The 10,802-nt window shown below is 48.7% G+C and overlaps 3 protein-coding genes and 1 long non-coding RNA gene across 4 annotated transcripts in view; 2 read left to right on the forward strand and 2 right to left on the reverse strand.

Moving 5' to 3' along the window:
- The window catches only part of LOC106814873, a 24,752-nt gene extending 23,909 nt beyond the window's left edge, over positions 1–843 (forward strand). The window contains exon 17 of the mRNA XM_014819247.1: positions 830–843. Within this exon, the coding sequence (XP_014674733.1) occupies positions 830–843 (14 nt within the window). The remainder of the gene's footprint in view (positions 1–829) is intronic.
- LOC106814876 (small nuclear ribonucleoprotein Sm D3-like) lies at positions 529–2,396 on the reverse strand. Its single transcript, XM_014819251.1, has 2 exons — positions 1,934–2,396; positions 529–1,606 (listed from the first exon to the last, which is right to left on the reverse strand). The coding sequence occupies exons 1-2, from the start codon at positions 2,256–2,258 to the stop codon at positions 1,497–1,499; spliced, it is 435 nt and encodes a 144-aa protein (XP_014674737.1). The 5' UTR covers positions 2,259–2,396; the 3' UTR covers positions 529–1,496.
- A 70-nt stretch (positions 2,397–2,466) lies between these two features.
- LOC106814874 (tRNA pseudouridine(38/39) synthase-like) lies at positions 2,467–4,714 on the forward strand. The gene is made up of 2 exons (XM_014819249.1): positions 2,467–3,708; positions 3,915–4,714. The coding sequence occupies exons 1-2, from the start codon at positions 2,547–2,549 to the stop codon at positions 4,352–4,354; spliced, it is 1,602 nt and encodes a 533-aa protein (XP_014674735.1). The 5' UTR covers positions 2,467–2,546; the 3' UTR covers positions 4,355–4,714.
- A 4,793-nt stretch (positions 4,715–9,507) lies between these two features.
- The window catches only part of LOC106814877, a 3,751-nt gene continuing 2,456 nt past the window's right edge, over positions 9,508–10,802 (reverse strand). Inside the window, exon 3 of the long non-coding RNA XR_001394673.1 lies at positions 9,508–9,584. This is a non-coding gene — a long non-coding RNA (uncharacterized LOC106814877). The remainder of the gene's footprint in view (positions 9,585–10,802) is intronic.

Genomic DNA, 10,802 nt, shown 5'->3' on the forward strand with positions numbered 1-10,802 from the left:
GTCAAACTTCAATTCTCGGGTTGTCCCCCCCCCCGACTTGAAAATGACAGGGACTTTGAATGTAGGGAGTGAATCCCTCCCTCACTTGGGAGTTTTACTCGGAATTCACGATAACTATCGCCGCACATCTCTGTTTAACGCACGCGCACGTATGTACTCGCTGTCACAGCAGAAAAAAAGTGAAAACCATGCTTCCATGCTCAGCTACACAGGTAATGCCATGACGTCGCCGCTGTATAAAAATGTTACCCACACTGCAATCAATATTGTGTGACCGACAGAATGAGGTAAAGTTTATAAACACCCAGATCGAATGTGGTAAATGAGGAATGGTTTAAAGGTGGGTAGACAGGTAAACTCACTTGTTACTTGTACTGATCGTACCCTCTGCTTTAGCATATCCCCATCAAATGAAATATTGTTGTTATAGAGGGGTGTATGTAGATAAAATATGGTACTAAATTATTTAAAAAAAATTAATATATAATAATGGCAAACATGTTTTTCTAGCCACGATTAACAAACAGCCGTTTTTTAAAATCTATGAAAATTTTTATTCTAGTGTAAATACATCGCATGTAGCAGATGACACGGACGACTGGTTAGAACAGGAAAACGTTGTACAGTGTATGCAACTTTGCACGAGTACTTGTTACTTTACAAATGGCGCCAATATTGTAGTTTGACTTGTCAAAATACAATTTTTTAGATTTTAGAATCGTCTTCCTGTCTACATTGTTTACGCACACATAAACACACACCAGCAAACTTATTCACTAAAGACGTACAATGTACACCTTAATGTCTACAGTCCCTGTGCTTTATCCAGAACGAAAGTTGTGACCCTTCAAAGAAAGGACTCCCACAATTTATGCCTTTCACAGAGAGTCCACACACACGATGTACTCGCTAGAAGTAGTTTGTGATTTTCTGACAGATTTAATCAACTATGAAGATGATAGCCATGGAAATGTACACATAATTCAGAAGTGTTTTGGTGATTTACACCATTTCACTACACGGCGAGAAAATAAAACGAAAACGCCTAGAGAAGGCACAGAAACAATAAAGTACAATGGACGAAACTTACACGGCCGCGCACGAAACCGAATGCCGCATTTCCCTATGGAAAGTCAATCAAAAATGTTCAGCGTGCAGAGATTGGTAGCAAGAAAACGTACGAGAAGCGCCCAGACTAATCGTAATCGTGAAACATTCCATGAAATGACCGTTGATTGGACCAAGTCTTTCTAGACAATGTGAGACACAGGCCTCTTCAGGTCTCAATTCTGTTCCCAAGGTTTTGGCTGCCTTGGAACCACTACACGGAACGTGACACTGCCTTTGTCATACGCCACGGCACGAATTTCTCTAACAAAATGCTTTTCCTCGCAACGCTGTGATAGTTCCTGCAGGTTCCACGTGCCTCGGCACTGTCCGACGATGAAGCCGTTGAAATAAAAAAAGTTGTACGGTAGAAGATTCTACGAAGAATTCTACCGTCGTTGTTGATACACGTTGCCCCCGCCTCCTCCTGGTGCACCGCCTCGTCCCCTCCCTCCTCCTCCTCTATCACCTCTTCCTCCTCCCCGACCTCCTCGTGCAGCTGAAGAATAATGGGTTAGCGGGATTAAAAATGAGAAAATACGTAACTTGCCGTTTGCACTTCCTTTCTCGAGGACCCTTGAGAAAGAGGCTACCCGAGGCACCACTATTTAGCTGATATCATTCTATGCAATACCATACTATATGCATGTCTATGCTATGTGTGCAGTCGATAACACACGCATCGGAGAAAAATTATCTGTTAACTAACTTTTAGTTTTACCTCCTACTAACTATTAGTACTAATAGTATTAGGTAAACATTAGGTTTAGCTTCTTTAATATTGTATTTAGATGCAGTAAACTGTGATTTGTAAACGTAAACACACCTTGTGCTCGGAGAATCGCAGACTTTCCTCTGCCAGTTCCTACTCCCGTGCCAGTACCTCTGCCTATTTGTTTCTTAAACATTGGCGCATTTTTCAACATGTCGGGCAGAATCAGGAATCGAATTTTACTGCCTCTTATGAAAACGTTCTCCAACTGGGCCACTCGTCCATCTCTATACGTAACTGTGATGTTGGTCATTTGACAGTTCATATTGTCCTCTGCTTCAATCAGCTTTCCTCTGTACACTTCGCCGGTGTTTGTTTCGCAGGTGACTATGTGACCTTCTGCTTCATGCAGAACTTTGATGGGTACGCCGATCGACATCCTTACTGTTACGTGGTACAACTAGATACTTTAGGTGCCAGATTATATTCCCTTCAAATAGATCAAAGCGGATTATCTATCGATATATCAACACCAAAGAAAAGTAGGAACAATAACAAAACGTTAACGGCACGAAGATAATCATGCGCCATCTAGCGGGATGTTTAAGCAGCTGTTCGCATGTTTCGGTGTTTCTGTCTGCGGGCAGATTGGCATTGGCTGCTGTATCATGTATGGGCTTGTTGTCTCTTTACCAGGCCATCACTTTCTTGACCGGCGCTCGCAATAATGGGGAAGAAAGATAACCAAATGGATGTAGACCTGGACAGCCTTTCTAAAACGGAGCTCATATCACAGGTGAAACGGCTCGAGATGCACGTGAAGCAACTGCAGGCCATCATCGCCAAAGCGAACTCGACGGGACTCGACCACAAGAGACCGTCGAAGAAGAAGAAGAAGCCGTTCGACTTCTCCAAGTACAACAAGCGTCACGTCGCGCTGAAGATCGCCTACCTCGGCTGGGACTGCCGCGGCTACGCCGTGCAGGACGACACGAGCAACACAATCGAGGCCGTGCTCTTCGACTGCCTGCTCAAGACTCGCCTCATCGAGTCGCGTGAGACGTCGAACTACCACCGCTGCGGACGCACGGACAAGGGCGTCAGCGCCCTCGGACAGGTCGTCTCGATCGACCTTCGATCGACCGCCGCGTCGGGCGTCGGCGTGACGACGCGTGACGGCGCCGTGGCCGACGTCAAGCCGGAGATCCCGTACGTGCGGATCCTGAACCGGGTGCTGCCGGCGCACGTGCGTGTGCTCGCGTGGTCGCCGGTCGAGCAGGGCTTCAGCGCTCGCTTCGACTGCGACGAGCGCGTTTATAGATACTACTTCCCCGCGGGCGACCTCGACATCGCAGCGATGCGCGCTGCCGCCGCCCGCCTCATCGGCGAACACGACTTCCGCAACCTCTGTAAGATGGACGTCAGCAACGGCGTCGTCAACTACCGCCGGAACATCTCCCGCGCGTCCCTCTCGCCCGTCAGCGGCGTCGCCGACGACGACGACGACGACGACCTCTCGCCCGTCGCTGCCGACGATGGGTACGGGATGTGGAGGCTGACGATCGCCGGTCGCGCGTTCCTCTGGCACCAGGTGCGCTGCGTCGTTGCCGTTCTGCTGCTCGTCGGCGAACGCCAGGAGGCGCCGGCGGTCGTCTCGCGCCTGCTCGACGTCTCGCGCTGCCCGCGCAAGCCGCAGTACGGCATGGCCGCCGACTACCCGCTCGCGCTGCACGACTGCTCGCACGCTGCCGTCAGGTGGCGCTACGACGCCGCCGAGCACGCCGCCGTGCGGCGCCATCTGCAGGAGGCGTGGACGCGGCATTCGGTGAGGGCGACGATGCTGCGAGAGATGCTGAGGTATCTCGACGAGCGGGAGGTGGAGGGAGGAGGTGACCGGGGGGAGGTGGAGGAAGGTGACCGGGGGGAGGTGGAGGGAGGAGGTGACCGGGGGGAGGTGGAGGAAGGTGACCGGGGGGAGGTGGAGGGAGGAGGTGAAACCGGGGAGGTGGAAGAGGTCACGCGGGGAGGTGAAAGGGAGGTGACTGGGGGGAGGTTTGGAGGGAGGAGGTGACGTCGGGGGGAAGGTGGACGGAAGGAGGTCGCGGGGAAGAGGTGGTGGGAGGTGGGGACGAGCGGGAGTCGGAGGAAGGACGCGGCGGGGAAGTGGAGGGAGGTGGAGACAAGCGGAAGGTGGAGGGAGGCAGGGACGAGCGAGGTGTAGAGGGAGGCGGTGACAGGGAGCGCGCGGTGGCGCGGGTCGTGAGGCACCAGAGCCGCTGCCTCGTGCAGGGGAACAGGAGCAGGGTGCACAAGCCACTGCTGCAGCGGCAGATGTGCGAGAGCCTGGAGGATCGCATCGATCACTACGTTAAGCGGAGAAAAATTGAGCGACCACTCGATCCAGGTGAATCTCAGGTAGAAGGGTTGGTGACATGTGAGCCTCAGGTAGAAGGGATGGTGACATGTGAGCCTCAGGTAGAGGGGATGGTGACGTGTGATGCGAATAGCCACGATGGAGACCCGAGCACAAAGTGAAGAGACACCCACGCTCCAGTCGCGTGGTGCATAATTCGAAGAGATCCGAGGCCAAATCGAAATACACGTATACAAGCACAAATTGTGATGGCTGTGCAAAAATAATTTACGGTGATTGCAGTGGTCCGTGAAGACCATGTGAAAAACTGCGAGAATGAGAAAAGCTTGGTAGGATCACATTCAAGAAGGTGACAATGTTGCCGAGCGTAACTGGGAACTGCCTAACTTGACACAAGGTGGAGTTATATTAGGTGACAAGCAAGACTTACAGTGCCTTTGGAACTTGATATTTATTGTTTGTTGTAAAATGCTTGTTGATTATGGAGATTGTTTGCAGGCAATTAAAAGAATTTTACCTCCATCTCTGGTTACTAGTGTTCACAGTGATGGGTTGAGCGATTGCAGATAATTATTAATTAAATGATGGTCCGACTCCCATGCGTCCTTGAAACCTGTCCGAATTTGCCAAAAAGATAAAAAGCTAAAAGCTAATGGTGGGCTAGCAAAACCATCTCAGATTTTTTAGGTTGACGAGTGTATCTGCTTGTAAATTGATTTGAACTATTGAATGCTATGAAGCCAAGCACGGAGAAATATATTATTATCAGAAACGACATTTATTACATTCTCTTCTTGTGCAACACTGACACAGCTGATCAAATAAACCAAATTCTCTCGATATTTCTGTATTTTACAAAAACAAAACAAAAAAATTACACCCACTGTCTCCGACTATACACCTACATTCTCTGTAATGGCAGTCGGTCACAATGCTGATCATTTAATTATATAGAAGCACATTTTCTTACAAAATTATGTATAAAATCATTGGCAATAATACATAAGATCAATATACTATAAATTTTCTGCAAGATAGAACATCGTAGCAACACGCACACCTGTGCATAAATTATGGAAAGCTAAAAATCTAGACAATGAACAATGGCCAATGCTGATACATTTTGGTGCCCTTTGCATGGAACACTGCGAACAAAATTGCCTAGTTCAGCAAGCAATAACAATGATCCTTCTACCACTCAATACTCCAGTGATTCTAAACGTGGTTTTATAACCGACTGATGGAAATTTGTTCGCAATTCAACGAGAAAAATAAAAGGAGGGAGAGATAGAGCGAGAGCGAGAGAAAGGGAGAGGGAAAGAGAGAGAGAGGGGACGAAGAATGAGAGATAGATATAGAGAGTGGAATAGAAATAGAAAAACAGAGGGGAGATGCGAACAGATATTTCCCAAGACAGTTCACTTTATAAATAATAAAACGCGTAGCCACCCCACATGGCTCGCTTCGTCACTTGCACGCACGCACGCACGCACGCACGCACGCACGCACGCACGCACGCACACATTGCCTCACACGTATTGCCACATGAAGAGATGTACCATTAAAACCCCTACCTCCACGTCAGTCTACCTACACGCAGGATAGCAGCAGACAGGGTGGGAAGCGCGGCGCGTGCTGGGGTGTGGCTGGCCCGTCAGCTGGTGCAGACCTGCGAACTCGCTCACCACTCGCTTATACGCGCGCGCGCACTTCCTCATTCCATATATGGCAACTTTACGATAACACAGACACTTGCAGTATTGCGGTGCGATTTTCTAGTGTAATAGGAGGTGGGGGGGCGAGGACAACCTCAGGCTGCACCCCTCCCTCCTCCGCCGCACCCCCCTACCTTCTACGTGGTGCGGAGGAAGCACGCAGGTAGGCGGGTGGAGGGAGAGGGGCGGGGCGGCTTGCTGACCATCCATCGACCCACCGATGACGCGTAAAACCCCCCCTCGTCCGCACGATCGCCACCGAACACATGCACTTTTGATTACGGGCACGACGGAAAATAAAAGCAATCGTAAAACGCCGGTTACCACCGCCTACGTGGGACATACGAAAATAACGCGAAGCTTCACACTGTGACCGCGGCAACGATTCGCTCGCCGCTACGCCGCGATTAAAAAACGAACGAAAAACGGGTTCCCTGCACAATAAAAATCGACGAACAACAAAATGAAAATAAATCCTTTGAAACCCTGCACGCCCATTCCCTCGGGAATGGCTACCGTAACACTACCCTGACCACCTCGCTCTCTCTCTCGCTCTCACTCGCTATATTACACGTACGACACCGAGCGTCCGGCGCCACAAGGCGCGGCACTCCGGTAAAATAAAATTGCCCAACTCGACTGTAAACAAACTTATAATATATGACTCTATACATAAACGACGAAACAACTTGCATATAAAACAACAACAACAACAACCCACCATTTACATCGCCCCTAAAAACCCGATTCGTCGGAGGTTGCCGGATCCCAGCCCTCAAACACCTGCCCCCACCTCTGCATTAACGACGACCCAGACAAGTTAAAAAAACCTAAACAAAACCCCTCCCTCTCTCCTAGGAATCGATCAGACATCCAGCATTAAACCGTGTGACATTAAAAGACAAAAAGAATTCCACCTTAGCAACCTGATCCGGTCACCGCGCTATTAAAAAAAAGACAAACGAAAAAAAAAACGTTCTGCTCACGAATACAACGGACCCCCGACAACAAAAGGAAAAAAATCCTTATAAGCCGCTACCCTGTTGCAATGTACCCTAAACAACTAACCTACCAAACTCGGCCTCTCTCTCAGCTGCCTCGACTCTCTCGACTCACGCAAGTAGCACTGACGAACACCGAGCGTCCCCAGGCGCCACAAAGGCCGCACTCCGTAACACACAAATCCCAAGCCTCGACCCCGGTAAACAAAACTTAAATATAGATCTCAACATAAACCGACGAAACAACTCATATAAAAACAAAACAACCCCAACAACAACAACCGAACTCTCAATTGGAACCGCGAGCCGCTAGTCACACGACAGAACGTTCGCATTGAACCAGCCCACGAACGCCCGCATCGGTCGTGGGAACTCCCGTCGCGCGATCATGGAGTCACTGCCGGCGCACCGAGCCGGGCTCCATGGACAGCCCGAAGACGCCTAACTTCAAATCGTATGAAGCAAACGGCAAAGCAAGCGAGCACTTGCTCGACCGGCTCTCTGCTCTTGCGTCCTCGCTACTCCTGTTTATTAGCGTCTGGAACCCTTTCATTATCCCACATCAACACAACGGTAATATACACAGATCTGCCCACGCTATCAACACATCAAGCACACCTGGTTTACACTTAACCGGAAGCGCTTCACGTTATCATCTCTCTCAGTTCAACACAACACTCTCTTAGATAAACCCGGATTCGTCACGTATCACCACACTCAAACCACAAGATATCCTCAGTCTCTCCCCTTGGTTTACATTAACTGATTCGTGACAACGTATTCTGTCACACATCCAACACACCTGGTTAAATAACGGAGAGCCTCACATCGTATCGCACGTACCATTCCCAACACATCTCCCTGTTAATACGCGGATTCTGGCGTAATCAACACATCTCAACACACCTGTGTAATAACGGAACCTTCACGGTATCAACACATCAAACACCAAACCCTGGTTACAAACCCGGATTCGGCACGTAACCGACACATGCAACACAACCCTGTAATTAACGGATTTCTACAGCGTATCAACACACAAACACACCGATGTGTAATTAATCGAACCGCTTCAACGTATCGCAACCCATCCAACTCAACTCTATTGCTCTCTCGCACTGACTTGCTAATTAACCCGGATCTTGCGTACACTACATCACACACCACCTGGTTAATTTAAACCGAAAACTTCAACCGTACCACGTACAACCACAGCTGTCACCGCTGGTTAAATCAAACTGATTCGTCACGCCCTTCGGTATACGCACATCAACACCACCTGGCTTAATTAAACCCGGACATCTCACGTAAATAAACCCTACATCAAACCAACACACCCCTTACTATATCCGAACCCCTTCAAAAACTTCATCGCGACATCAATCACTTGAATTGTCGATCCCACCTTGTTAATTAACGCCATCGTCGTCGCGTCATCCACACACCTGCAACCACTAACCTTAGAGTAACCGAATTCTTCACTATCGCACATCAAACTCTCAACACACCTGTAATAAACGATTCTTCGCGTATACGCAGCCATCAACACACACTGGTAATTAACGGATCGCACGTCATCACACATCACAACATCTTGTCCTCTCCCAACCGTTAATTAACGAGGATTTTCGCGTCATCCGCACTTTCACACTCATTTGTCTTTCTATCCGGCCCGTAATAACCGTGGATCGTCGCGCCACAACATGAACCAAACACTTGGTAATAAAAGGATCGTCGCACGTATACACATCCATCAACAAGCTTGACTGTTTAATAAACCGATTCGTCACGCACCGCACATCAACACACTGGTGGTAATTAACTGATCGCCTCTACCACACATCAACACGCCGTGCGTCCGCCGCTTGTTAATTAACCAGCGATCCCTCACTCGTACACACATCAGACACACCTAAATAAAACCCGAGCTTCACCCGTATCGACACGGCAACACGGGGCCACCGTGTTAATTAACGAATACGCACGGGAGCAACGCATCAAGGCAGGCACGCAGGGTTAAGGTAAGCGGGGGGCGAGTTGTGTCGGCACGATATCACCAGCATCAACAGAGCCTGTTAATTAAGCAGAACCGTTTCACTTAAGCAGCACAGTGCCAGGTGCATTGGTCAAACAAGCCATGGCCTGTTAATAAACGTGGATCGGTCTCGCGTATGCACCACAATCAACACAGCCCGGTATATTTAACGTGTGGATTGCGTTCTGCATACTGCACACATCAACCACACAGTGCCTTGGCTAAGTAACCATGGGGGGATTCGCATCGTAGGGCAACCGGCAGCAGCAACAGCACCTGTTAAATAACGGATTCGCAACTGGTATCAAACACATCAACATGGGCACTTGGTTAATTACGGAACTCTTCAGTATCACACATACTAACGACAGCCTGTTAATAGACGATCGGTCGCGAGCGACAACATACCAATTCGAACACGGAGGTGTCCCGGTGAATTAACGGATCGTTCGCCCGTAATGCACACCTAAGGCAAGACACAGGGGCGGCGCCGTGTGGTTCCTTGTTTAAGTAACTGGATCCTACACGATATCGGAACAGGCATCAATCACATTCCTGCTAATTAACGGATTCTTCACGTATCACACATCAACACACCTGGTTAATTAACGGATTCTTCACGTATCACACATCAACACACCTGGTTAATTAACGGATTCTTCACGTATCACACATCCAACAACACCGGAATACGGAACCTCACGTATCGCACATTCAACGCACATTGCACCTGGTAATAACGGATCCGTCGCGTATATACACATCAACACTGCAGTCCTGGCTAATTACACGATCTTCTCGCTTATAACACACATCAACCACACCTGCTCAAAACGGATCTCGCTATCACACAACGACACCTGGTAATTTAACGCCTTCTCGCAGTATCCAACACATCTAAACACAGTCACCGCGTAATCTAACGGATTCACGACGCAGCATCATCAACACAACTGGTTAAAACGGATCTTCACTATCACAACCATCAACACACCTGGTAATAACGGACCCGTACGTACTCAACAATCACACAACCTGTAATAAAACGCGAATTCTCACTATCACAGACACATCAACACACCCTGTTAATTACCGATCCGGCCACGACACACACAAACCACACCCCGGATAATTAAGGATCGTCGCGTCATCACACATCAACACAACCTGTTAATCTTAACGAATCCCGCCGCGTACACCACAAACACAAACCTTAAATAACGATATCTTCGCGAACAACAACAACACACAATGTAATGAAGTCGAAACCCTTTCCACATCACCACCATCACCACACAACTGTTAAAACCGATCTTCGCGATCATACATACAACACACAAGGTGTCCATGGTCAATTAACGAACCTCCAACGGCTAATCGCCACATACAACACACCGGTTAATTAACCGGACTCCGCCCGCGTACCGCACCATCAAACACACCTGTAATAACGGAAACTTCACTATATCCACATCAAAAAACCACACCCGGTAATAACATCGTCACGTACAACACATCACACACACCTGGTTAAATACGCGGATATCGTCACACAAACAACACACCCTGAGTAATTAACGGAACTCGACTATCGCACATACAAAACACACCCGGTAATAACCGATTCCGCACTATTCACACTACTAGGGCAACCACACCGTTAACTAACGCAGCGGCCTTCGGCTATACGGCACCATCCAACCACACTGTATTAACAGACTCTTCAACAGATCACACACATCCAACACAACCTGTAAATTAACGGAACTTCCCAAAGTAAATCGCCAATCCACACACGCGGCTACCAACCCCTGGTTAATAACGAATCTTCCTGATGCGACCACCGTGCACGTTCATA

The sequence above is a fragment of the Priapulus caudatus genome, unplaced genomic scaffold (genome assembly GCF_000485595.1).
Source record: "Priapulus caudatus unplaced genomic scaffold, Priapulus_caudatus-5.0.1 Scaffold995, whole genome shotgun sequence".
Lineage (NCBI taxonomy): Eukaryota > Metazoa > Priapulida > Priapulimorpha > Priapulimorphida > Priapulidae > Priapulus > Priapulus caudatus.